We start from the raw sequence: 27992 nt of genomic DNA, 5'->3' as shown, positions 1-27992 counted from the left end.
AGAGACACAGTACCTCTGACACTGAAAGTAGTACATAAAAAGAGCCTAGCTGCTGAATCAGGCCAAAGGCCCATCTAGTCCAGCATCCTACGAGATGCCCCAATAGGAAAGCCACAAGTAGAACATGAGCACAACATTCTTCCCACTTGTGATTCTCAGCAGCTGATATTCAGAGGTATGCCACCTTCAACATTGGAAGCAGGGGCATAGGCATCATGGCTAATTGCCATCAATAGCCTTATCCTCTATGAATTTGTCCAATCCTCTTTTAAAGCCATCCAAGTTGGTGGTCATCACTGCCTCCTGAGGGAGGGAGTTCCATTGTTTAACTATGTGCTGCATGAAGAAGGTCTTTCTTTTCTATGTCCCGAATCTTCCAGAATTCACTTTCATAGGATCTGAGTTCTAGTGCCGTAAGAGAGGGAGAAAAACTTTTTTTTCTATCTCGCTTCTCTATCCCATGCATACTTTTTTACACTTCTATCATGTTGCCTTCTACTCAGCTTTTATCTAAACTAAAAAAATTCCAAATGCTGCAACCATTCTTCATAGGAGAGGTGCTCCATCCTCTTGGAATATTTTCTGTACCTTTTCCAACTCTATTCTTTTTGAGGTGAAGCGACCCGAAGTGTGGTAGCATCATTGACTTGCATAAGGGTCTTTAGATGCTGGGAAGTTTATTTTCTTCTCCTTTCCAAATCTCTCCAGCCCAAGGGCCTGAACCCCTCAATTGTAGTCCTGGGCTGCTCAGAAGACGACCCCCCATCTCTCCCTCACTGAGATGGTCCAGAGGATAATCCCTTGTGAGGGGATCCATTGGATAGCAGGATACTGGTAGGGGTAGCCTGATCTAGGGTTTCGCTTTCGCCACAGCCTACTGCCTCAGAAACCAACTTTCGGTTTGCAGAGATGTTTTCATTCTCTTGTCTACAAAAAACGAGCGTTAAAAAAGAGATTTCCTCAATCTTACTATCTGAAAAGGGCAGAGTCTCTTTCTCCCCTTTCCTCCTCCTGCTACACGTGTAGCAGGCATCTCCACGACACTTCTCGCTATGCCCGTGTCGGGCAGTCACTGGGAGGGAAGCATCACCGAGAGAAGGGGCTCCCGCCTCTCCTCAGGAAAAAGCGCGGGAAGGCGGCCGCCTCCTCAGCTAACGTCTTTCCCCAAGGCGGCGGCGGCGGCCGAAGCCTTCCGCCTTGGCTGGGGCACGGCACACGCCCAGTGGTCGCCATGGCGGGCCGGCGGCAGGACAGCTGCCTAGTTACACTTGGGAGGGTCCTCTGACTTGGAATAACAGGCTTCTGGGGGGGGCGGCGAGGAAGACGGGAACGCGAGGGAGCCTGGAGCCGCACTCAGTAGCTCTTCATAGACCCTCAAAACCAACCAACCATCCACACGTACGGAGCAAGTTGACGGGTACCCGAGGCGGGGGTTCTCCAAACATTGCGGGACTTCAACTCCCAGCATCGCTTCCCATTGGCACTGCCCGCTGAGGATGATGGGAGTTGGAGTCCCGCCTCATCTGCCTAGCACCTGGTGAACTTTCCCTGCCTTTTTGTCCTCCACTTCACGGCGCGCATGGAATGAAAAGTGGAGGGGGCTGGGGGGGAGGAATGCACAGCCACCCAGCATTTGGTAAACCACGTTTTTCTTTCAGGAGCAGACCCAGCTGCTTTCAACGGGGCGCGCGCAGTTTAACAGACCCGACTCCCAAGTAATCCTGTTCAGTATTATCGACTTAGAGTAAGCTCCATTGGACGCACTAGGGCTTCTTACTTCTGAGTAAGCGTGCATAGGATTGCACTGTCCTCAGGTTCCATAGGATAATTACTGTAATGTGGGCTGGCATTCTCATTTCTCCCACAAATATGCAGGAGAGGGGGTACTCCGGTGATTCATCGCTCATCTTATAATGAGGAACAAACCTTGCAGCCCTAAACACATTCCTTCCCAAAAAATGTGAACCGCACGGAAAGGTACTTTCAAAGCGGAGTATCTTAAGTTTCATGAACAAGAGCCCCCGTTATTGCAATTGCGCTTACATAAATATACGGGGGGGTGTGGTACTGTTAAAAGTGGGGCGGAAAAAGGTCTGTCATATGTCAACATGGTGGTTCTATGGACGTTTACTCAATAGTAAGTCTCATTGTGTCCAATGGAAGAAGGGTTTAGCACCCAGTAAATGTGTTTAGGATTGCAGCCCAAATGATGCAAGAAACAATTAATTGCTCCTTAACACACTTTAAGCACAGCCAGAGCGGTTAAAAGGCGAGTGTGTCATTCTTATAGATGAAATAGAAGTTTTTATCTGCGTTTCTGAAGCCATAACTAATCCGCATTAACTGATATTCGTTTGTGTCATTACAAAACGCGTTAAAAATTAACGAGAATCAACTGATCGTGCTGCAGTACAATTCAGGATCTCATGACCTGTCTTGTGACATACATCGGGGCTAAATGATTTAATTGAAACTAATCCATTGCTTTGGACAGCTAAGTATCCCCCCCCCCACACCACACAAAGGGCATCTCATAGTTTACAGTGCAATCCTAACCATGCTACTCAGGAGTAAATCCCACCAAATTAAACGGGGCTTACCAGGTAAATGGGGTTAGGCTTTGCAGCTTAAAGAGGTACGCGGCCGGGAAGCACCGCTCTGCGCGTCGGAGACTGCAATCCTATTGCACACAATTACTTGGAAGCGGGTTCCTTTATACTTTCAGCGGGGCTTAACTTCTGAAAGAGCACGGACAAGACCACCCTGCAACGCTGCACAGGCTCAATCTCTTGGGCTGCAACCCTATGCGCACTAACCGGGGAGTAAAGCCCTACCAAAGCAGTGCAGAGAACAACCCAACCACGCACAGGTGTCATTCAGCGCCTCCTGAGCAGGGACTCCCCGCTGCAGGCAACAATCGATAAGAAAACGAGGCTGTCTTGCCGAAACGCCTGAAGGACCCTTCCATGCCACTTAACACACTACTCTATCGCCACCTGCCTATTGTGTGCGGGTTTATTTATACAACTGTAAATCTCGCCAGAGCTGAGAAATGGGAATTTGAATTTGGAAGTAGTCTGTGAAGTTCCTATACTTTGTTTTGTATGTGTGTGTCCCCGCCCCCCCCACTCACCCGTTTTGGGCAGGCAATCGCCAACGGCACGCTCTCTGCGGGCCTGCCCGCCGGCTTACACTGCGCGTGCGCGAGCCGGAGGAAAGGTGGAAGCGAGAGCTCGGCGAGGAGCGAGTGTGGCGCATGCGCCGTGGCTATTAAAGGGGGAGGGGTGGGCAACGAAGGCCCCGGTTACGGCGGCTGAGGAGAGGAGGGAGAGGCGGGGCTGAGCTTGAGGAGCGGACGGGCCGTGTGCACAGAGAGGAGGAGGAGGAGGAAGGACGGGAGAAGCGGCGGCGGCGGGGTCTGAGGGAGCGGCGGCGGCGGCGGCCGCCCCCGTCGTCGTCGTCCTCGTCCCTGGCCGGACTGAGAGGGGGCGGGAAGGCCAGACACCCAGCAAGGGAGCGCCAGCGAGGGAGGTGAGAAGCCGCCCGCGGCCTGGGCCCCCGGTGGGGGTTCCGCTGAGTCACCTGCTGGGCGTGGGGCAGGGGGCGCCTCTCCTCGGGGCGGCGGGGGCCGAGGAGCCACATTCTCCCTTCCCGCTTCCGCCGGCTCTTGTGTGCGGCCTCCCCGGAAAACCGTCCCCCCTTTGCCTGGGCGGGGCGTCTCCGTACTACTACTGCAGGCCGGCCTCAACAACAGCCCTGCCAGGTAGGCCGCCGCTGCTGCTACCCGCCCCCCGCCCCTTCTCTTGGGCAGTCAGCGAGGAAGACCGTGGCTGAGAGCAGAGGAGAAGCGGAGGGCTTCCCGCTTCTGCTCCACCACCCCACTTCCACGGCTTGCAGCTTCTTGTCTCGGCCGGCCATGGGTTATCCAAGGGACGAAAGTGGGGAGGGGGCGGGGGCGACGGAATGGTGTCGGAAGTGATACTGCCCCCAAGGGAGGGATGGAAGGAAGGAAGGAAGGGGTCGCCGCGTGAGGAGAGGCGTGGTACCCCCGCCTAGGATTGTGGCTTCCCACGTTCTGAGTTAAGATTGGAGGCGGGTTAAGTGTACGTGTGTATATGCGCGTGTGTTTAATAACCATATTCGTCATCTCCTGCCAAACGTTATTCCTACCTGTTGAGCACCTTGGCAACCTCCATTGCAGTTTGGTCGGAATGGCTTGTGTCGCTCCTTGTTCTGCCTCTTCCAACCAGCCTGTTGGACCACAACTCCTGGCATCCCTGGCTTGGGGGTTGATGAGAGTTGGAGTCCAACAGTATTGAGGGAAGTGGAGGAGGACTTTTCTTCCATGCAGAAGGTTCCATGCAGGTTCAGTCCTCCCAGTAGGAAGGCCTTAGGGTGGAGGGAAATTGATTGATTGATTGATTGATTGATTGATTGGGCTGGAATGCCCCTTACCTGTAATCTAGAGAGCCATTGTTACTGGTCACTGTAGGTAATATTGAACCAGTAGTCCGACTTGGTATAAGCCAGCTTCCTATTTAAGACATTCCTTTATTCAGAACTTTGAGGACTAGAATCTTTATGTTCAGGGGAAAGGCCATGGCTTAGATGCTGAAGTTCCCAGGTTTAAGGCTTGACAGCATCCTATTTAGCACCTGGAGGCCACCATGCTGGGGAAGGCATTACTAGTCAATAGTAGAACTCTCCAAGGTCTCAGGCTGCAGGAGGGTCCATTACCTGCTATGCCTGTAGTCCTTTTTTTTCTTCTTGAACTGGAGATGTTGAGCATTGAACCTGGGACCTTCTGCGTGCAGCACATGGGAGCTACGGCCCCTCCCACAAGAGCTTGTTGTGCCCCCTTTGAAGGACTTCTTGCCGAATATGGTCTGTCTCCACCCCTAGCTATCTGGAAGTACTGATGTGGCATTCCCCATGTGCTTCTGACCTGTGATAAGGATGCCTGTCTCCTTGAACATAGGGTCTCTCTTATAAACATAGCTATGATTAACTGCAGCGGTCTTGATAGGGAAACTTTCTCAAGGAGGCATCATGGTATCCTGGGATGTCAATACTCTGATCCTTGACTCTCCGAAAGCAGAAAAGTGAGGCAGCCAATGTTGCTTTATCTCCTTCAGACTCATAGGTTGTTGAAAGAAGCCCTATTATTATAAGTTGTTGGCCAACAATATGTATGTAAAAAGACTATTTAAAGGAGTAACTCTTGACCTGGAGACTTTTGCTTTGAAGGAGTAAAGCCAGCAAACAGTTTTGAAAAATCCATACTACAGGCTACCATCAAATGTCTAGGTGCATGTAATGTGCTCAGAATGGCAAAAGTTGTCATAAGTGCATATGGAATGCTTGAAGTGAAACTACGTTGCATGGTTTTGTACATTCCATTTTTTGTGTGTGTTCAACAGGCGCATGTTCAAGGCCTCCAAGCAACTATGGATAAAAGGGGGGGAATGACAGAAGTTGTGAACGGCGATACATTGATTGGTGCAATGAAATTCCCTCATCGCTACACAAAAGTAAGCTTTTATGCTTCTTGTATAAGTATCAAATTGCTTCTGAAATGGTAGTAGAATCAAGCTCTTAATAGTTGCCATCAGTCTGCAAAAACTTGTAATTTTCCTGTAAATGAGCATACAAATATAGAACTGTCAGTGAGATTTTTCTTCTTTGGATTTAATTCCTAAACCTTTCTTTTTGTAGGAAAGCTAACAGGAACTCGTTTAAGGGATAGGTGTACTTACCAGCCTTCTAGACACTAAACAAGCTGGTGTATGATACAATAATTTTATATTAAACTAGTTTACCTAAACATAAAGATTTGCAACACCACCCTTCTAATTTTTGCCACTGAAGTGACTGATAGCAAATTTATTTTACCAAATGAACAATATTAATCTGAAATTCTATTTTGTTTCAGAACATAGGTTGTAGATGTAATTAGGGTTTAAGATCTAATTTCAAGTCACCTGGTCAAAATGCTTATTGCTGGAGGCCTTTGACCCCTGAATATTTCTCAGATGTTTTAGTCTCTTTTGAGATTCTTGAGGTTTTAAATGTTGGAGGTTTAGTTTTAAAATTCATATATAGGGGATTCACCACTTATGTGAGGGTTCCGGTCCGGTCCGCTGCGTTCATCACTGGAACACATGCAAATGGGGAATTCCTTATTCTGCCCCACCTCCTTTTGGCATGCATATCAGTGGAGAGATGCCTGCATTCACCTACATAGTGAGAAGCAGGATATGTATGTAAATTCTATTTAGTTTTGCACTTTTGCTATGCCAAGTATTCCAGGAGAAGGCCTGTGCTTCTAGGCAGGACCACATTATAAAAACGAACAGTATAAAATAACATTGAAAGCTTTCAGTAGAAATGTACTTCAAAGATGTATAGCTGCTACATATAGTAAATGGACCATTGTGTGATTTCCTGAAAGTAATCTCAGCAGGACAGTTGTCAGTTTGCAGTAACTGCCACCAGACAGCACATTACTGATGTCTCTTGCATGGAACAATCTCCCATGTACAAGGACTTCTTTCAGAAAGCATTTGAGATTCTTATTTATGGGGAATCTTACATTCTTTCAGCTTCTAAATCCTTTAAACTCCAGCAGAAGGTATAATCCTCCCAAACCATGGGTAGGCAAACTAAGGCCCAGGGGCTGGATGCGGCCCAATTGCCTTCTCATTCTGGCCCGCGGACGGTTTTTACATGAGTAGAATGTGCCCTTTTATTTAAAATGCATCTCTGGGTTATTTGTGGGGCCTGCCTGGTGTTTTTACATGAGTAGAATGTGTGCTTTTATTTAAAATGCATCTCTGGGTTATTTGTGGGGCATAGGAATTTCATATTATAGTCCAGCCCCTCACAAGGTCTGAGGGACAGTGGGCCAGCCCCCTGCTGAAAAAGTTTGCTGACTCCTGTGCCAAACAGACACTCCTTCAGCTGTTTTCTAAATACTCCTTTTGAGTAAAAACAGATACCAGACAAGCCTTCTTGCTATGTTGCATGAAATCTGGTGTACAATAAATTGTCATGTGGAAATTTGAGAATACCATCATTTTTTCCCTCCCCTTTCTCCAGGAAGAGCTCTTGGACATTAAAGAGCGTCCCCATTCTAAACGGAGGCCATCATGTCTTTCAGAAAAATATGACAGGTATTTCTATTAATCATTAGTCAACTTATGACTTTCATTGGTTGCAGAAATGTTAAATATATAGGGGGTCAAACATGAGTGATGTGCATCTTTTGCAACGTTACAGTGATGGAGTTTGGGATCCTGAAAAATGGCATGCGTCACTATATCCAAATTCTGGAAGGACTTCACCAGTGGAAGGACTTAAGAAGGACTCGGATTCAGATCGGAGTTCACTCATGAGAAGGATAGTGGGTGAGCACTTCACAAAAGCACATAAATCACAAAACTGAAATATAGAGATTCCTGTGTGGCTTTGACTATTTCATGGAGCTCAGTATGTGCTTTAGAAAGCAGGATAAAATAAGGAAGGAGCATGCAATAGAGTTACTTAAAATTGTAGTGAGGACTGTTTTAGGACAGATTTGAGTAATGAATTAAACTGCATATAACATAGAATTGTAGGGCTGGGTCCTCTAGTTCAACTCCTTGCAATCACAGCAAATATGTAAAATGATTTTGCCATGCTTGTGAATATAGCTTGTAGCACCTACTTTCTTTAACACATAAACACATTCCTGACATGTAACTAAAATCTCTTCAACCTGTAGATCCCAGAGAACGGGTAAAAGAAGATGACTTGGATGTGGTGCTGAGTCCACAGCGGCGAAGCTTTGGAGGGGGCTGCCACGTGACTGCAGCTGTAGGCTCACGAAGAGCAGGAAGCCCACTGGAGAAAGAAAATGACTGTGTCCGTGTCATTGGTGGCCGTAGGATTGGCAGTGGGAGAATAATCTCTGCCCGAAACTTTGATAAAGACCACCGAGGTGGTGAGAAGGACTCACGGGACTCAAGAGACGCAAGGGACAGAGACCGCGACAGGGAGTACAAAGACAAGCGTTTCAGGGTTAGTCCTTAAAACCACACAGGAAGGTGTACCTGTGCCTGCTTCATGTATTTGATAGACTTTCTTGACCACTTGTATAAGCCGCAGCAGGGCATTCCAGAGCAAGTTCAGAAAACAACACAGCACTTTCCTGTTATACAGTAAAGTATAAATGCCTTTGCTGTAGGTCTGATAATGGCAGAAACACCTGTAACCTGTGGATTGTGTTGAATTGGAAGGCTATTTGGCAGCAAAGAGGGATGGAGAGGAATGTTGCTTTAGAAGCAGAGGGCTGTATCCGGTATTGGTTCTTCTTGGGCCCATTGGGTGGTAAACTTTGAAATTAACAGACATGGCAAAGTTAGACCCATTAATTTCAGTAGGTTGGTGCTGAGTAGGACTTGGTTGGATTCAACACAAAAAATTTAAAAGCTGGATCCCACTAAAGGGATGATTATTATGATTGGCTAGAGACCACATATTGAATGTTTTCCACCTCTCTCCCCGTAAACTTTAGAGAGAATATGGGGACAGCAAGCGTGTATTTGGAGAACGCCGAAGGAATGACTCCTATACTGAGGAGGAGCCGGAATGGTTCTCTGCTGGCCCCACAAGTCAGTCGGAAACCATCGAACTTACTGGCTTTGATGATAAAATACTAGAGGAAGAACATAAAGGGCGGAAGCGAACAAGACGGCGCCCAACTTCTCTGAAGGAAGGTATTAACACAGAAACTTTGAGTATTGGATAACTGGAGAAAAACTCTATGGCCCAGAAAGGGGGGGGGGGCATTTTGTGCATTGAAGTGTCTGCTTCTATCCATTTCTGTCATTGGCCGTTAACTGAACTTTCTCTGCTTCATGATCAGTCTTCTGGCTTGTAGGTGCAGGTATGAGATGCATCTTTACTTGAGCTCTTTAGAGTGGGGTTATAGGGCCTAGGTGTGTGTGACTTGGTATAGAGGGCATTTCTGTGTCTCTGCTGTGCTGTAAAGCTAGCCATAAGAGGTTTTCATTTTAGAATATTATTTGCTTAAATGAGTGTAAACCTCAGGTGCCTGTCTAGACCAAGATGTGGGAGGAAAAAAATTAGTTAAGCAAGGCTGGGTGATAATGAGAAAGGTAACTAGTGTGATCCTAGCAGGTGATGCATGTGGTACGTAGCTGTCATACTGGGGATTGAAGGCCTTAATCTGAGGTCCTTTTGCAGCCTTCCTGAAGGACAGTATCTCATGCACTCTTAATTTGGAATCAGGATAAGATGTTGGAATGCAATCCTAACTACTTTGCTGGGAGTGAGCTCCATTGAATTCAGTGGGACATACTTAGCATAGTTAAGATTGCAGCTGTAGTGTTAACGCATTCTAGGTAAGTAGCAAAATTTTGCTTGGGAGATTTTAGGAACAGATAGCTAAATTGGCCCCATCTGCCTCTTGCCTGGCTGCATTCTAATGGAACTGGGTGTTGGTAGGCCTTAAGGCTTCATGCATTTTTGCAGACTGTAAAAACGTCATTTTAGCAGCACTGAAATACAGTTCTTTAGCCACCTGAAAACTTAACAGTGGATACAATTGGCACCTTTCTGGTATCTGTTTTGAACGTTCTCTGGAGCAACTCTGATGAAACTTGAGAGTAATGCATATTTAAATGTAACTTAGGGAAGCATTCTATGAACTTGTAGACCTGTATAACAATTGAAACAGGCAGCTGTGTCCCTGGGTGTCAAAGAGTGGCTCCTGTTGCCTCTCGAAATTATTTTGTGTGCGCTGATTTTGGCTTTATCCCTCCCAAGGAATAGAATGCAATGGCGGGTTAGCAGAAGAGGTAGAAGTGCAGTCTGTTCTTGGCCAGGAGACAGTAGCTGATCAAGAAGTCCCAAGGGAAATAGTCCTGCCGGAACCAGCTCCAGGAGAGTTCGATTTCAATGAGTTCTTCAACCTAGATAAGAGTGTTCCTGGCTTGGCTTCGGTGAGTATTTTTTTTAAAAAAACACCCAACTCTGCCATGATGGTTACCATCTTGAACTAATGCACCCTGTTTCTGGTGGTGGCTTTTCCCATGTCTTGTTGCTCTGTAGAAGGCTTTGAAAAACTTTGTCAAGTGAAGTAGAAATACTTGAATATTTCAAGGCAGCCCTCTGCCATGGGTGGGTTTACTTGCATGTTTGGAAGTAGTGATGATATGGCTTCATTTCTTGTACTTCACCCTTCTGTGAAAATTTGCAGACGGTAAGCTATGCTGAGTTAGATCATCTGGAATACAGTGGTACCTTGGTTTACGAACTTAATCCGTTCCAGAAGTCCATTCTTAAACCAAAACGTTCTTAAACCAAGGCATGCTTTCCCATAGCGGCGGGTGACTCAATTTACAAATGGAACACACTCAACAGGAAGTGAAACATGTTCTGCTTCCACGGCAAAGTTCACAAACCAAAACACCTGCTTTCGGGTTTGCAGCGTTCTTAATCCAACTAAGCTGTTCTTAAACCAAGGTGCCACTGTATAGGCTTTTTATGGAAAGGTGGGGTATAAAATATTTTAAATACTACTCCTTGTGATAGGAACTGAGAAAAAGCTAAAGAAACAAGTCAAATAAATGAGGTCAATGACCTTCTGAACTTAGTTATGTCTTCTAAAATTCCTCTGGCTACTGTAAGCAACAGTGTTTGAATATGTTTAGTAGTGGTATGGGTTATGAGCTGCATTATGGAAAACTCTGGTATAATTTTAGATGGGGAACTTGGGTGGTGGGAGCCATGAGGCTTCTAGTTTAAACAGGAAGTACTGGGGACAACTTTGAGGTTTGCACAACTACAAGAACTTCTGACTTGATTGAGTGGGTGAGACTTTCTCCCAAACCAGCAAGTGAATATGCCTGTTTGTTCATCAGATATTTTTAGTTTTAAAAACAGGAAGCTTTATTTAAATTGTCTTATTCCAAGGTAGGTATGTTGGGGTTGAAATCTGCTGGATGTGTCCATACACAGTTGCCTCAGGAGAAAACTATCCAAGGAAAGATTTTGAGGCTACCCACATATATATATATATATTTGTAGGTATGATGCTTGAACTTTCTTGAATTCACTTTTAATCAAAATATTGAGGGCCCTTCCCAAAAACAAGGCCTAAAATTTTATGTATTTGGATACTCCAGATCAGGCACAGGCAAACTCCGGCCCTCCAGATGTTTTGAGACTACAATTCCAATCATCCCTGACCACTGGTCCTGTTAGCTAGGGGTGATGGGAATTGTAGTTCCAAAACATTTGGAGGGCTGGAGTTTACCTATGCCTGCTCCAGATTATTAGTTTGAATCCATGACTCCTTATCCCCCAAAATGGGTTAGGTATATCTGGACTACTCAAAGCTGAATAGTTTCATATACATAAAATCCTTAATATAAACTAATAAGACTAGTTAACCTTCAAAATAGAATGCCTGACACCCAAATGCAATCTCTCAGGCTTTGACTTGCCTCACAACAAAGGCGTTATTTTGCAAGAGGAACTCGGGCTTCATAGGGAACATTGGGTGGATGAAGGAATTGATTGCCTTGGATTTAAGGGTGGGAGCACTGCAGCAGCAGCCAGGATCATGCCTAGGCTTGCAGAACGCAGGCTTCACTTCTATGCATGTAGGTTCTCCCTCTCAAGAATGGCCTGCAAAAAAATTAAATAGGCTAGTGACTTACCCCTGCCCCTCATAAGAGTAAAGAGGAAACACCTTCAAAAGTAGCTTATCAAAGCTCAACCTAGGATGTGTTTGCCAATCAGAAGCAGTGGTGCTGGTTGATAGTGGTACTGTGCGGTGAGGAGCAGAAAGACCCTTGAGTTGTCATGTCTGAAGTTGGGTGACGGTGTTAACTTGACATAGCATAAAAAATGATTTAGTTAATACTTAACTGTGGATACCTAGCAAGCTTCCAAGTTCCACAGGGCAGGCGGGAGGAATTCATCCTGAACTCTGTGCTACTCCTGTTCCACTCTTCCTTCAGTAAAGCCAATAAGAGGTCATCATAGCAGGTCCCATTTTGTCCACAGTCAAAATAGCATTTGATACTCTAGTAAAATATAGGATAGCAACTGGCACTTCTTCAGGTGCCACATAATACCTGGTCCACATTTGTAAGAACTCAATTTTTGTGTGTGGCAGCATATACACTTTGGAACGCCTTGCCTATTGAAATCGGGCATGTGCCTTCACTTTGTTTTCAGCACCTACTGAAAACATTTTTGTTTAGAAAAGCCTATGCAGATATATAAAATGCTGATGTGTTTTTAGTTGCTGATTTTAATTTATTGAATGTTTAATCAATAATGTTGGGTTTTTGTAAACAAGTAGCGTATAAGTTTTATCAAATAAATAAAAGTACAAATACAGTGGTACCTCGGAAGTTGAACGGAATCCGTTCCAAAATTCCATTTGACTTCCAAAACATTTGGAAACTAAGGTGCGGCTTCTGAATGGCTGCAGGAAGCTCCTGCAGCCAATCGGAAGGTGCGTCAGACGTTCAGGTTCCAAAGAATGTTTGCAAACTGGAATACTCACTTCCAGGTTTGCGGTGTTCAGAAGCCAAAACGTTCCACTCACAAGGTGTTTGGGATCCAAGGTACGACTATATAGTAATGGAGCCCTTTTTATGTAATGTTTTGCATATGCAAGAATGACATGGTACATTTGCAACAGAGTCTTGGTCTTTGGAGGCAAAAGTGCCTCTTTTTGGAAGCTGCCTTTTGCAATACAAGTAGCACCTCCTGGGTTGGAATCCTAAGTCCCTTTGGACACAATAGGATCTTGGTTCCGAGAAAACAAGTAAGATTGCTGCTGGTGGAGGCTGAACAGCATGAAGTATAGTTGACTATCCTAAGGTTCTAGAACCTTTGGCCCTCCAGATGTTGCTGAACTACAACTTCCATCATCATCATCCCTGACAACTGGCTGTGCTTGCTGGGACCGATGGGAATTATAGTTCAACAACATCTGGAAGGCTAAAGGGCCCTCACCATTGATCTAAACCTTTAGGATTAGTAAATTGAGGCCCCTTAATGGACTCCAGGACACACTTCTGCCATCAGGGCAAAGTGCCAACTGCCAACAGAAGTGGTTTGGGGACTAACCTTCAGAGAACTGGCTTTGTGTGGTTGGTTCTGGAAGAATTCTGGAAACAGCAGGCCTGCTACAGTCAAAGGGATTATGCAGGGATCAGACATCTGTTCTTGGTTATGATTGCCTGCAATATCTACCCCTTTTCTCTTTATTATATAGATGATAGAAGATGTGCTGGGGGAAGGTGCTGTGTCGGCCAGCAGGTTCAGCCGCTGGTTTTCCAATCCCAGCCGTTCCGGAAGCCGTTCGAGCAGCCTTCGATCTACACCCCATGAAGAGTTGGAGAGACTGGCAGGTAATACTGTCTTGTCCTTTCTATGGCCATTTGTATTTCTTCTAGAAAGTTGCAGGACCATGAACTCTAACCCGTTGCCCGTGGCATTTCCTTCATTCTGATTCTTCAGCTTCTGGAGCAGAACCCTAAACTCCTTGGGTAGGAGTGTGTCTGTTTGTGGAATACTGTCTCCTCTCAAGAGTATAAACCTCTTTGCTCTGTTCTCCTGAGAGCCGTTTAGCAGAAAAGACTTACAAGGCAGTCGTCCTGGTTTTTACTGTTTCAGGTCTAGAGCAAGGCATTCTGTCCCCTGGTCAGAACTCTGGAAACTACTTTGCTCCCATTCCTTTGGAAGACCATTCTGAAAACAAAGTGGACATCTTAGAGATGCTGCAGAAAGCCAAAGTGGACTTAAAACCCCTCCTCTCAAGTCTCTCAGCCAACAAGGAGAAGCTTAGAGAGAGCAGTAAGTCTTCCCCCTTCTGCTGTTGTGATGCCTCTGGGTGCCTCCGGCAAAAACATGTTCAAGTGCCAAGCTTTGGTTCTCGGCCAGGAAGTGCTAAGATTGACTTCAGGGATCCCTATGGATATCTGCATTGCCTTGCTATTGCCTGATCCTTATCCATAGGCTATAACAGCAGGATTAACTCCAGGTGTAAACGAAGCTCCTGGTATCAACCCTTCCTGGCATCTGAATCAATTTCCAAATTGAAAGCTGGTGGCGAAAGCCTCGAGCACTGCAAAGCTTGCCACTTGAGCCGCTCTTGCTCTTCACCCAAGCTTGCACCACAGCATCTCTTGCCTCAATAACGTAAGCAAAGTTTTCTGCAACTAATCTCTCAGCTAGGGAGTCTGCGGCTTCTCTGGATGTCGTATAAACCTGGATATATTAAAGAGAAATATATTTGGCCAGTACCTGAGATGGCAGCTTTGCAGTGGATGTGGGGGTGAGGGCTGAAGGTGGGAAAGGAATTCTTGAGCCATAAATTCTCCTGCCGAAATCTTGGCACGCCGTACGTCTTGGTTACTGAGGCCCACCTTTTTAAATTGCATGTACTGCAAAAAGGCTTGCATGGCTGATCTGCATGTTGCTTGTGCATGTTCAGAAGCTCCCCTGTATGTGCTGCATATGCTGCATAATAATCTGGTTTCAGTTCAGAATCTCAGCTGGCAGGTCTGAGCAGCAGATACTGGCATGCAAAAATGCTGAGGAATTTATAAATCCGTGTCTTTGATTTGGTGCATCCTGATGACAGGAGCAGGAGTTGGAATTTTCATCCAGTGAATATGCACAGTGGGGAACTGGGAAATCCCTGCTGTAAAAGTTTCCACCCAAAGTAATGCCGAGCCCTGTGCTCAGATGTCAGTCTCTATCTTCCTGCTACAGTTTGCTGAATGTGCTTGAACATTAAGTGATTTGGGTCCTTTCCTGCATCTGCACGACTGACAGGGCATCTGAATTGCAGTATTGGGTGCTAATTTTGTTCTGTAATAAATAAAAAGGCAATTCCTGCTATGGAAATACATTCATTTACATTTCTTAGGCCAATAACTCTTAAACAAGACCTAAGACTGCCCATTACCTCTGTGTTCCAATATCTGTTCGCTAACTGGAAGCATCTTGCCTAAATGGCTAGCTGTTGCTTCAGAGCACTGTTTTCTTTGTGATGCATATTTTGTGGCTTTGCATGATCTATGACTAAAGACTGGACAAGCCATTCTAGTGCAACAAACAATGCACTTGGTGTTTCTATTGACTACTCTTCAGTCTCCATAGTAGATGTAAGCAACTTCTGCTCCTTGGAGCTCCTGGAAAACACAAGACCGGAGCGTCACAATTTTATACAACAGCCTTGAACTTGCTTGGGTTAACTGCTTTTGTGAAATGGCAAGTAGCTTCTGCTCAGATGGGTCTAAATTGACCATGTTGTGGTTTCTTATCTTGCTGAGGTGCAGTAATAGAAGGCATACATATGATCTTGTGAATAGAAAATCCGCCTCTGTTTTAGTCTGACTTCAAACACCAGTGGTTCAGCATTGACTGACACGACATAAGGATCAAGCATGACAGTGCAGCTTCTTGTAAGCAGAATATATGCTTTCAGGTGTCAGCTTCTGCATAGAAGTGAAGGCATGCATTCCAAGAGCGCCCTGGTATTGCAAGTCAAAACTTAGAACCATGAGAGAGACCCATAGTTAAGAAGCCCAAGAGATCTTTTATTCTGTTTTAGGCAAACCACTATTTGAAAAATAGTTTTTTTTCATTGAAAAATTCTTGGAAGAAATTGTTCATATCCTTAGTGGCTCAAAGAAAGCTTGCTCAGGTTGCAGATCATTTGTGCATGTGCCTTGGGGTGTCGTCCACTGGAAAGTGCTATTATCCCGACTCTGTTGCTTTATAGGGGCACTTTGTGCTGGAGTGTACCCATTGTCCTAATAGCTCTTGTACTGTACAAATATGTGTGGCTGTTTATATGCTTCAACCCCTTGTATGTAATCTAAATTCTGCTAAGCTGTTGGGCTGGCTTCTAAGTTACTCACAGGGCTCAGAGTTATCTCTGACTCATACCTTATTGAGAGTCTCATAAGATGTCTGTGTCACCTCTTTGTTTGATTCTTATTTGCTGTTTGGAAGATCTGGAATCTTAATTTTTGATTTAGCTACAGCTTCGGTGTTGGATGTGCATTAAGTCCTTGCATGGCCTTGGAATGACTGACGCTTTAAAGCAGTGACCTGGAACAAAAATGGAGCTAGTGCCGTATCCTTGTGGTCTTCCTTTCTGGCAATCTCTGTCATCCCTGAATCTGCCCCATCAATGGAACATCTAGTTCTTGATTATCTCTCTCTTCTCCCTCACCCCAACCCTTTCAGCACATTCAGGAGTTGTCCTTTCAGTGGAAGAAGTAGAAGCTGGGCTGAAAACCCTGAAAGTGGACCAGGAGAGGAAACCTGCCGTGCCCTTAACGGCCGAGCAGATGGAAGAGTCACTAAACATGAGAGATTCCCGGCACCTTAAGGATGGCGATATGTCTGCCTTCAACAAACTAGTCAGTACTATGAAGGCAAGTGGGACTCTGCCCTCCCAACCAAAAGTCAATGTAAGTAGAGAAGGAGTGCGTAAATGATAGAAATTCAACCACACCTAGTCTTGGGGCACAAAGTGAAACCACTTCCATATACAAACACGTACTGCTTGTATGACTGTATAGCACACATAGGTAAAAGGTAAAGGTACCCCTGCCCATACGGGCCAGTCTTGCCAGGCTCTAGGGTTGTACGCTCATCTCACTCTATAGGCCGGGAGCCAGCGCTGTCCGCAGACACTTCCGGGTCATGTGGCCAGCGTGACAAGCTGCATCTGGCGAGCCAGCGCAGCACACGGAACACCGTTTACCTTCCCGCTGGTAAGCGGTCCCTATTTATCTACTTGCACCCGGGGGTGCTTTCGAACTGCTAGGTTGGCAGGCGCTGGGACCGAACGACGGGAGCGCACCCCGCCGCGGGGATTCGAACCACCGACCATGCGATCGGCAAGTCCTAGGTGCTGAGGTTTTACCCACAGCACCACCCGTGTCCCAATCGTATAGCAGACATACTTCGGATCAATAGTTTAAAACTATATGAGAGGGCCTCTTAGTGGATGCATCCCATGACACGGGGAAATTATTTCTTGTAAGAGTTCTTAATGCACAAAGAGTGGAAATCTAAATTTTAGAAATTGTATGAACTTTTGTTACTTTTTATTAGATGTCATTTATTTCCTATTGAACAGGAAAGCATGGGCAAAAGCTGTTCACCAACCATCCAAAACTTAAATATCAATATATAAGGGTAGGGGGCATTCTATAAATGGGGAACTACCACTGAGCAGGCCACCTTCGGTTCAGCCAGTACCAGTTAGTTAGTGACAATAGTAAGGTTTGATGTGTGGAAGACCAGCTCCTCCACCTCTGTCTTTAAAGTGGGTGAGCTGGCGTTGGCATCCTTATAGCCTGCTTATCAAACTGCTTATAAAATTGACGCCTCGTTACACTGGTATATTTGTCTTGATTCTTGCATGTGCTGGTGGGCTGCAGTGGGAGGATGGGGCAGGCGATGAATGCTTACAAAGTGATACAAAAACTGCATGTCACCTTATTTTCAGCAAACCCTTGAAAGCCACTTGGTAACGCCTCCTGAGATGCAAGGCCAATCGGCCACAAAGAATATCTTGCAGGTAGAGTAAAAATAATAATAATAATAATAATAATAATAATAATAATAATAATAATAGGGATAAGGTGGTTCTTAATGTAACCTGGACCCAAGTTACTAAGGGCCTTGTAAGATAATACACAAACCTTGAACCTGGCTCAATAATGTATGAGCCTCCAGCGCAAACCTTTTGAGCACTGGAATTAAATGCTGGTTGTAGCCTATCCCCATTTTGTACTAGCTGAAGCATCCAACTGTCATACTCCATGCATGCAAATGGATGTTTGCAGCACTCAATGGCAGTGAGCTTACCACAAGAAGCTGCATGCAGCTGCTACAATGACTTAAAAAATATTTGTATAAATAAATAAAGCAGGAGTGTTGCTCTTGTTGACTGGCTCAGCTAGTATGGCTGCAGAAGTTTTGTAATCCAGCCCTGCAGATTTACAGAAAGTTGCAGCCTGCTTGCCTGCCCTTCCATGTCTGTTTTAATGAGAATCTGTGCTCCATTTGACAACCGCCTGAAAGAAAACAAGTAGATGAAGTTCCCATTCTGCTTGCCTGGAGGCAATTCTTTCTGCCGCAGGCAGTTTGGAATGTCTTTGCAGACTTGTTTTTATGGAGCATCTCTTTCTGTTATGTGCTGCTGGGAAGTGACTTTAAGTAGTCGTCATAGTTGGAGGATCTGAAATTCCTGTGTTATTTCCAAAGGAGATCCTCGGGCCATCCAGTGGCAGACCTGCTTCATCTAATGTCCTCAACAACTTGATGAGTGGCTTGGAACCTGTCTCATCTCTGCTTGGCCAAAGAGCCCCCTCTCCACCGCAGCCTCCGATTTCTCAGATGTTTCCGACTCGAGCTGCTTCTGCCGACTATCTAAGGCATCAGATCTCCTCACCAATTGGTAAGAGCTGGAATCTCCCCATCAGCTTCCTTTGGATACATCCATTGCCTGCCTACTGGTACTCCTGGGAAGCTCATTGTTTCACACTCCTACAATCGACTCAGAGTTTCTAAGCAAAACAAGTTGGACTCAGGCTCTGAATAATAACCTTGGATCAGAATTAATTTGAATTGCAAACTAACAAGTCCAGATGACTTCTCTAAAGTCAGTAGCTCTTTTTTATGTGTTCAAAAGAGCTTCAGCTTTCCTAGAACAAAATGTCTTAAGAGAAAACCATCTGTTTCTATAGGATTTTTAGGACCACTAGGCCACTGGTTCACTTAATGTTGAAGCTGCTCACTTATCTCATTGCAGGCTTTGGATCAGGTTCTCAACAGCTGCTTGGTGATCCATTTCAGGGGATCCGGAAGTCGATGAGCCCAGCTGCTGCACAGGTGACGGGGGAGGAATGCTTTTCCTACCCTTTGGTGTTTAAGTTGGAATCATGATGGGTGTGGAATGTAGCCTAGCCTAGCTGGCTCACTGCTAGAAACGGCAACGATTCTATCTAGCTGAATGAAGGAATTGTATTTTATTCAGTCACACTTATGTTAGGCTCCTTGCAGAATTGCATGCCGTGTTGAAAAGTTGGGACTTCTACGGTGAGAGTGGCCTATTATAAGGCAAACATCTTGGTCAGTGATGGGGTGTACAGGGAATGTAGGAGAGGTATCTCCTACAACATGCCAGAAGCTCAAAAGGATTTGGGAGATGTGTGGTTAGGTCTAAGAAACTGGAGGGTGGGGTAATAACCTGTTTTCCAGTTAACATTCCTTCTCTCTGCCCAGCATGCAAGGGCACTCCAGTGAGAGAATATAAAATACCTGTGACCTCTACTGACCTAGTTAGAGCCTTGTTACTGACCTATTCAGACAGTTTTGAGAAATGACTTCTCGCTTAGATCATAGGTACATTTGGATTCTACCTTTACAATAGGCAAATGTCTTTGGAGATATACTTTAAAATGAGGGTTACCAGATAAGCTATCTCGGAATAGAGTTGGAGGATAATCTGAAGCAGAAGTGTTGAAGTGCTTTCCTTGCAACTGTGCTGTAATTCAGCATCTTACTCCTAACATCTGGGTTAAATAGTGCAAGCATGAGGTGGTGACCCTCCTATTTAAGAGGGGAATGTTGCCTTTTGGTACAGACTTGTTAACACTAAAGAAACCTTTTAGTGTTGGCATCTGCAGCTAATTTGTAATAATAATCTAACAGTTTAAAAGTCTTGGCTTTAGACTTACGACCCTGCTGAAATCTTTATTTCAGATGAGTCCGCTTGAGCTGCAGCAAGCAGCATTAGAAGGCCTCTCGCTTCCACATGACTTAACCATGCAGGTGTCGAACTTCTACCAGCCGGGTTTTGGCAAACTACAAATGGACAAAAACCGAGATGGCTTCAGGAACAGGTGAGCATAAACAGCAGTTTGGTAGCTGGGAGAGCAATTTCAATGCTCCCTTATGTCTATTTGTCCTACCGTATTTTTCAAAGGAGGCTCATCCCAGAGCTCTGGCGAAGATAGTTTGAAATGTGGGTCTCAAGTTTGCTAGGAATAAATAGTTTTGCTCACGTAGGGCTTGGACTGTAACTTCATGAAACCCAAGCAGTGCCTGTAAAAATTAAATATTTGTAATGTATATTGCATATATTTTGCACAATGATTGTTGGATATTGATGCATGAAAAGCTGTGGGGACCACTGAATCTGAACTGCAGGGATTGGTCTGTAGTACTTAGGGTGAAATTGCTTTCGCCAAGAAAACACTTGGCACAAGGCAAGTGACCTGCTTTCCCCTCCACGTTGCTCTGCCTGGCCATCCCCAGGTCTGGCTGGAACTCTCACAGCCTGCTTTCCTGCAGAGAAAGGACTGTGGCTTCTTTACCAGAGTTCTGACCTAGTGATGAAAGGTAGTCTGTCCTGCTCTCTTTCAACTACACAAAGAACCAGGTTCAAAGACCAAGCTTAGTGTTGTGCTAAGCAGTACCTTCCATTTCCTGTCTTAAAAACTAGCCCATTTTTATCCTGCCTCCAAACTGATTTGTATCAGTAGACCAGAGCAGGCCAGACTCCCGGGACAGTTTAGCCAAGGAGCTTTCTTGTTCCCCAGGCAGAAAGAGGATGGGGCAACAGTTAATGTGTGTTTTCTCTTTCTTAGGCAGCAGCAACAGCAGCAGCGTCTGTCGAAATCTCCTGCTCCCATGGGCCACAGAGGGAATGCCTCTTCTCCTCCAGCCCCTGCTGCTTCCATTACTAGCATGGTTAGTGCTATTGAAAGACCCGATTTTGTACAAAAAAACAAAGAACAAATGGATCAGATTTAGTGTAGTAGAAGCCCTCTTTCAATTTCCAGCTAATGGAAGTGTTGTAATACCACATGAACTTGACTTTATTATTGTTGTGGTGGCACTTCTCCTTCAAACTCTTCTTTAGTTGTACATTTCTATAGCATCTCCTTGGGGTCCCAGGCACTGCCTGGTGTATCTAGGGCTCTGGAACTTTTCTAGCTAGATGAGCTGCCCGATGCACAAAAACTATCCCACACAATGGGCTACTAATTTCTGGTGATCTTTTTGTTTTCTTTCTAGCTGTCTCCTTCCTTTACTCCTACCTCAGTGATACGCAAGATGTATGAAAGCAAAGACAAAAGTAAAGATGAACCAAATCCTGCAAAGCTGAAATGCAGTGAGAGAGATGAAGGTCTGAGGAACAGTGAAGGTACGGGATGGTGTGGCGGCCATCTGTGTTGTGAAAGGCGAAACGGAGGTCTAAATAAGTCCATGCCACCATGTGCCATAAATTCTGTCCAGAAAATCTCTGTAAAGCCAAAAGAGAGGGGTCTCTCCTGAAGAGGCTGGCGAATAGGCAGGAGAGTGTTCTGTGGTTCATGGGTTGCGCAGAGAGACAAGACAGGCAAGCTACTTGGTATTCTCTGCCAAAATTCATTAAATCTTCTCATCTAAATGTGATTGACAAATCAAAATTAGGCAGGCCTGGCAAATGTACATGGTGTAACTTCCTCTGCATCCATAGAGTAGAAAATGAAGCACAGGGAGGCAGTAATGGTGAGTAGAGAAGAAACAAACCTTTGGAAGCTAGCACTGTGAAGGAGCAGGGCATGGAACATCTCCTGTGAGGGTTAAGTGGCTCATGCCAGCTCTGCTGTGCCTGGGCCACAGCTATGCAGTGTGGTGGTAGTGGAGGGGTTCCAATTTGGACCAGAGAGGCCTGGCCACAAATCCTTGCTTCAGGCATGAAGTTTCATGTGATCATGGGCTATACCAGGCACCCCCAAACTCGGCCCTCCAGGTGTTTTTGGGACTACAATTTCCATCATCCCTGACCACTGGTCCTGTTAGCTAGGGACGATGGGAGTTGTAGTCCCCAAAACATCTGGAGGGCAGAGTTTGGGGATGCCTGGGCTATAAAATCTTCTCTAGCCTGGTCTCTGGGGAAACAGTTTTGTGGAAAAGCAGCATATAGTTAAACTATGGAACTCACTCCCACTGGAGGCGGTGATAGTCACCAACCTAAATAGCTTTAAGGGAGAATTAGACAAATTAATGGAGGAGAGAGCTATTTATTGCTACTAACCATGATGGCTACGCTCTGTCTCCATGGTCAGAGGCAGCAATGCTTCTAAACACCTGTTGTCGGAAGCCACAGGAGAGGAGAGTGCGTTTGTCCTCTAGTCCTGTTTTCCATTGGCACCTGGGTGACGACTGTGAGAACAGGATGCTAGAGTACCTGAGGCATTGGCCTGATCCAGCAGGCGGTTCTTAAGTTAAATTGGGGGGTGGGGGAGTAAAGGCTAAGCCTAGCCAAGCCCAACCACAGGGTTGTTGTGGGAATGTGAGATAAGCCGCTCGATCCAACAGGCAATTTGGCTGCGGTGGCTTCTTGTCAGCATGGGCAGTGAGTGTGCTCTCTTTCCAAACCCCACCCCAAATTATAGTAAACTTAAGTGATTTGCTCTTGTCTCTCCACAGAGGGCTTGCTGCCATCTAGGTCCATAGAACATGTAGATCAAGAGAATTCACCTTCCATAGGTACCAAGCTAGCATCACTACAGCGCTCTGCCTGTTCGACGCCACTTTCTCAGACCAATCGTTGCACCAAAGAACAAGACTACAGGCCGAAGTCCACTGGGAGAAAGACCCCTACCATGGCTTCCCCTGTCCCGGGGTCTACTTTCCTCCGTCCCGTCCACCAGGTCCCCCTGGTTCCTCATGTACCAATGGTACGGCCTACTCATCAACTGCCCCCGGGATTAGTCCAGAGGATGCTGCAGCAAGGCATTCATCCTCAGCATCTTCCACCTCTGCTGCAAGCAGGTAATCTTTCTTCTTCCCTAACATGGGAACAAACTGTCGGGCCATCTTACTAACTGCAAGGTTAAAAAGAATACTTAAGCACAGCAACCTTTATGAATTCTGTTACCTTGTAGGTGGAACTTAAATGAGTGATCGGACTGCTGGGATAGCTCAGTGGGTAGAGCATGAGACCCTTAATCTTGCGGTCATGGGTTCGAGCCCCACCTTCAGTAAAATATTCCTGTATTGCAGGGAGTTGGACTAAAAGATCCTCTTGTTTCCATTCTAACTTTTCAGTTCTATGATTTGGGCACAATTTCTTTGGGATCTCCTTAAGAACCTGAAACAGGCAGTGTGTGAAGACGACCACGGCCAAGCAAATGATCAAATCCATTTAAACAGTGGCTTGTGGTTTTGAGTCAAAACGGCTATTAACTTGCCTTGAATTCTTGGGAATGGTTGGGCTAGAAATGCAGATAAATCTCCAAAACTGAGGAGAGATCATTTGCTTATCGGGGATTTTTTTCTTCCTACCAGGTATGATTCCCCCTGGGGTAGACCTGACTCACTTCCAGGGAGTATCTGCTCCCATCCTTGGTCAGCCTTGTTACCCGCTTCCAACAGCTGGCCATCCTCTCTTGAATCCTCGCTCTGGGACACCTCTGCAGCTGGCAATGATGCAGCAGCAGCTACAGAGATCAGGTAAGGTTTTCCCTCCCCAGGTAATCAGGAACTGCCAGTGTTCTAAATGGTTCCTTTCCAGCTTGAATAGCAAAACTCTCACTTAGAAACAAGCAGCTTACAGTACTTCTCCTTGCTGCTAGAGCAGAGTTAAGCAGATGGTGGGCTGCCATCCTTCAGTAGACCACCTTGGCCTGTTGATAAGATTTTGCAGAGAATGATGAGCTAAGGCACCGCTTGTCTTAAGTAGACCTTCACATTCTGGATCTTTAACAGCTATGCTGCAGCTAGTCTGTGTTAATAAATCCTTTATGTTCTTGCTTTGTTTTGTAAAGTTTCAAAACACTTTGGTAGCCCACAGGAAATCGCTCAGCAAGGCTAACGTAGGCCTATTTCTGCACTAGAAGATACCAGATGGTGGCCAGGGCTGTCTTAAGCATATCCAGCACCGTGGTGCAAAGATGCCTCCGGTGCCCCCCCCCCCCCTTCCCAGAGTTGTTGACCTTTTTTTAGGGAGCTGACACCGGGGGGGGGGGGGGACTGATCTCCATATAAATGCTAGCTAGTGCAGACATCTAGGAGGAGAGAAAGAAGCAGAAGGGGGAGGCGATCACTAAGTTCATTTCTGCAAACTAAGGTTTGAACAGGACATTTAAAGCAGAAGACTGCTCTTTTGCAGAGGTGAATTTGACAATGCGTTGGGTGAAAATGACCTGGAGGAGGGAGGCAAAGTGTGCCTCCCAACACAGATCCGCTTGTGATTTTGTTTGGCGGCTGAAGCTTCTTCCTCTTCTTTTAGCCGAGCTTGGTGAGGGGCTGGGAGGCAGAAGCGTACAAGTTTGCTGCCTCTTGGTGGCTTACTGCAGCTGGCAGAGGAAAGGGAAACAGACACACACACAACACCAAAGAAAGAGAAAGACAATAGGGGAAACTAAGTGATGAGTTGTTTTCCCTTTTGAAAAGGAAAACAAGGAGGTGCCTGCCCCAGTGGTGGGAGAAGGGAGAGCCGCTTTGCGGTTTGACAGTGAGCTGGGGGGAGGGAGGGAGAGGTGCAGCTTTGCCTGTGCTGTTGCTCATGAGCCGCTGGCTTGCCAGAGAGTCAGTCAGGGAGGTAGGGGGACAGGGGAGCCACTTTACTGGGAGGGAAGGAGCCCTACCAGGGCTACCGATTGCCGCAGCTGCGCCATCCTCCCACCCGTTGGGGGTGCTGATTGGTGTGGCTGCGTGATCCACCCATCCGCCCATGGGGGGGACGGCGCTTTCAGATGCTTTGCCGCTCCCCCCTTCCTCTGCCACCACCACCAGCCATATAGTTGGCGGGGCCCAACTGGTGGGACTCGCTGGGGCACCCCTGAGAGGCCTGCACCCTGGCGCAATGCACCAATAAGCCCAGTGGGAAAGATGGCTCTGATGGTGGCTCATGTCACAAGTGGTATTTTGGAGGAGAGCTCAAGTGCTTCTCTCCACCTTGGAGAGCGGAAGCCACCTAGTCTTGTGAAGAGGCCAGGCCTTCTTGATGCTTGAGTTCAGGAGGCTGGCAAGCAGAGCTTTTGCAAATGCTGTTGGCCCCTGAATACTGCTGCAACAAACAGAACTAGCAACTGAACTGCTTGCATCTACCCTGTAGCATGGTCGAGCTGTACTCTGAATGGTTATAGAGTTCAGGGATGAAGAAAGCTTTTATTTTGCCACTCACTTCAGGAGTTCTATCTGTTCTCTTAGAAAAGCTGAAGAAGAGCTTCTGACCCAGAGCCAAACATACAGTCCATTCACCACCAGGACTGAAGCTTCCCATCACACTTTCAAAGCAGCCTCATGTTTGCTCAAGGCATATATTTCATTTTTCCTTTCTTTCTTTCTCTCTCCTCTCCTTGCTCCCCCTTCCGCAGGCTCAAGTGCACAAGGATCTGCTGTTGGTGTACAAACTCCCCCTCTGAATGTGCCATCTCGGACTGGACTGCCTCATGTGCACTCACAGCTTGACCACCGTGCGAACCAGCGAAGTAGCTCCCCTGTTGGTCTTGCAAAATGGTTTGGTTCGGACGTCTTACAGCAACCTCTCCCTTCCATGCCATCCAAAGTAATCAGTGTAGACGAACTGGAGTACCGGCAGTAAGCAGCTGTGTTGAAGAGCAGGTACTTAGTCTTCCTGCTGCTGCCTCCTTAGACACGGAACTCTGTGCTTCACTGGCATTTCCTTTTGGGCGCTTTGGTTTTAGCACTTTGTGCAAGGTTTTCTTTTCTCCCCCCCCCTTCTTTTTCTTGTTTTCTTCATTCTTCTTCTTTTTTTTGAGTGACTGGAAGCACATGGCACCTGTCCGAGCTCCCATGTCTACATTGAGATTAAAAGAATCTCCTGGACTGAACAGTGAAACCTGAAGGAACTTTGATGCAAGACAGGACCAGTTCCAATTCTGAAAGCATTTCCCCTTTTTTGCGTTTGGCTTTCTTTGTAAGATATGTGAATGAAGTGCTGGGAATCCTCTTGAGGATAGAGGTAGCAGCTTAAGGGGTTCCTCACAGGAAATTAAATGTATAGACCCTTGTGTACAGACCAATGTATAAACATCTTTTTGTATATATATATATCTCCACCAGATAGCTTTTTTTGAAACCTTATACAGCTGTACATAAGAGTAGCTAGTAAAAAGTTACGCTTTAGTTTGTGTGCCTATGATTTGGGATCTTTTCACTGTACATGTGGGACTTGTTTAAGATTAAAGGTGCTGCATCTGTCAAGTGTGAGTGAACAGGGTGAAGTCGCTTTGCCTGTTGCAGTCTCAAGTCTTTCTCCACGATATCCTTTTTGTCATCCGTAATGTGGCGGTAGCTAAAGTGGGGGACGAGCAGCCACTCTGCATCCTGAACTACTACTGTCCAAGAAAAACTTCCAACGGGCAACCACTTCATTGGAAGTGTCAGCCTTCTTCAGCGCACTGAAGACACGGCAAGGGGGCTGCTGTATACGGACCTTCGTAACTGACCTTAGAGAATTATCAGTACAACAGTAGTTCCACCCGATTGTTGTCCTTGCTGCTGTGTGGTGTGTCTTTTAAAATTGCCTTCCACTAGCTAAGGTCAAAAGCAGCTTCTCTCAGTGGCCCACCATCACCAGCGACTCTTCCATCACAAGTGTAGCTGTAGTTGCCTGTTCTTTCCTCCCCACTCTTGAAAGTGAAATGACAACCTGATACAGTCCAAAACAAAGCCAGCTCTTGCACTCTGAAAGCAATGCTGTGGCTAGTATTGATGGCCCAGAATAGGCTTCAGAAATGACCTGTCACATACTCCAGGCATCTGGAATCCATATGGGCCATCAATAACTGAACACTTGAATATTTCTGTAAAAAGTGAACTAGTTTAAGTATACTTTGTGGTCATAGACTCTTCCCTGTAAGATTGTTTCATAACTTTTTTTTTTTAAGTGACAATTTCCCCCAAACGGTCTGTAAATAAAGTCAATTCTATGAGCTGTTTGTCTCGCTATGTAAAAGGATGTTGAAAGTGAGTGGACTTTGCTTCTTTGTATCAGTTGCCTGTTATGCTACTGTTTCCATCTTTAATTTGGCTTTTAATGTGTAATCTAAATCAGATTTGAGGACTGAATTTCAGGTTCTGTCTGACTGTAGCAGCTTTGCTCATAATTCCTCAACAATGGATGAGTGAACTTGTCCTGGCTTTACTGCACAGCTGGCTTATTTCAGCTGTCAGCTGCTTAAACATACTAATTTCAGCAGCTTAATTGGGAATTCCGAAAGAAACTAGAAAATGAGAAACCTGCAGCTTGGTAAATAGTAAAGGTTTGTAAGATTTCCCACCCTGTTTAGTATTTCATTTGGGGCCAACTTTCAGTTTTTGAAAGGGTTTGGAGAGTCTCACAAGCTGCTGCATTGTAAGGAAAACTTACTTAAATAAAATTAATCTAGTTGCAAGGTTTGCCCTTTTGGCTCTCCCTCAACTTGCACAGTATTGGAAACTTGGCATATGAGTAGAGTGGTACCTCAGGTTAACCTGAAGCTGTTCTTAACCTGAGGTACCACTTTAGCTAATGGGGCCTCCTGCTGCCGTCGTGGGTTTTCTGTTCTCATCCTGAAGCAAAGTTCTTAACCTGAGGTACTATTTCTGGGTTAGCAGAGTCTGCAACCTGAAGCGTCTGTAACCCGAGGTACCACTGTAATGTATTGGGAGTTAGTGAGTTAGATGTGTCACAGGAATTCCTGTCATGTAAGGTGGCGCTGTGAATTAAACCAGAGAGCTTAGGGCTTGCTGATCAGAAGGTTGGCGGTTCGAATCCCCGTGACGGGGTGAGCTCCTGTTTTTCGGTCCCAGCTCCTGTCAACCTAGCAGTTTGAAAGCACACAGTACAAGTAGATAAATAGGTACCGCTCCGACAGGAAGGTAAACAGCATTTCCGTGCGCTGTTCTGGTTCGCCAGAAGCGGCTTAGTC

At 45.9% G+C, this 27992-nt stretch overlaps 2 protein-coding genes across 5 annotated transcripts in view; one reads left to right on the top strand and one right to left on the bottom strand.

Moving 5' to 3' along the window:
- The window catches only part of SFI1 (SFI1 centrin binding protein), a 32433-nt gene extending 29069 nt beyond the window's left edge, over window positions 1-3364 (bottom strand). Inside the window, exon 1 of one of the 2 annotated variants that reach the window (XM_081842747.1) lies at window positions 3134-3364. In XM_081842747.1, coding sequence (XP_081698873.1) covers window positions 3134-3258 — 125 coding nt within the window. In that variant the 5' untranslated portion in view covers window positions 3259-3364. The remainder of the gene's footprint in view (window positions 1-3133) is intronic. The other variant, XM_081842746.1, reaches the window with a different exon arrangement.
- Window positions 3365-3397: 33 nt separating this feature from the next.
- Window positions 3398-27014, top strand: EIF4ENIF1 (eukaryotic translation initiation factor 4E nuclear import factor 1). Of its 3 annotated transcripts, none has more exons than XM_081842758.1 (19): window positions 3398-3531; window positions 5421-5531; window positions 7099-7172; window positions 7279-7406; window positions 7763-8058; window positions 8555-8756; window positions 9829-10004; window positions 13301-13436; window positions 13702-13881; window positions 16288-16514; window positions 17561-17632; window positions 18322-18514; window positions 18869-18948; window positions 19822-19961; window positions 20709-20811; window positions 21139-21268; window positions 22540-22884; window positions 23401-23565; window positions 25434-27014. In XM_081842758.1, the coding sequence occupies exons 2-19, from the start codon at window positions 5448-5450 to the stop codon at window positions 25658-25660; spliced, it is 2958 nt and encodes a 985-aa protein (XP_081698884.1). In that variant the 5' UTR covers window positions 3398-3531; window positions 5421-5447; the 3' UTR covers window positions 25661-27014. The 3 variants fall into 3 exon arrangements, with proteins under 3 accessions (XP_081698884.1, XP_081698886.1, XP_081698885.1); XM_081842759.1 differs by lacking the exon at window positions 3398-3531 and adding an exon at window positions 3742-3763; XM_081842760.1 differs by lacking the exon at window positions 13702-13881.
- Window positions 27015-27992: the final 978 nt, after the last annotated feature.

Source organism: Podarcis erhardii (assembly GCF_964252035.2).
Source record: "Podarcis erhardii genome assembly, chromosome: 15".
NCBI lineage: Eukaryota > Metazoa > Chordata > Lepidosauria > Squamata > Lacertidae > Podarcis > Podarcis erhardii.
Note: the sequence above shows the minus strand (reverse complement) of the source record. Positions and strands in the feature narration are given on the sequence as shown.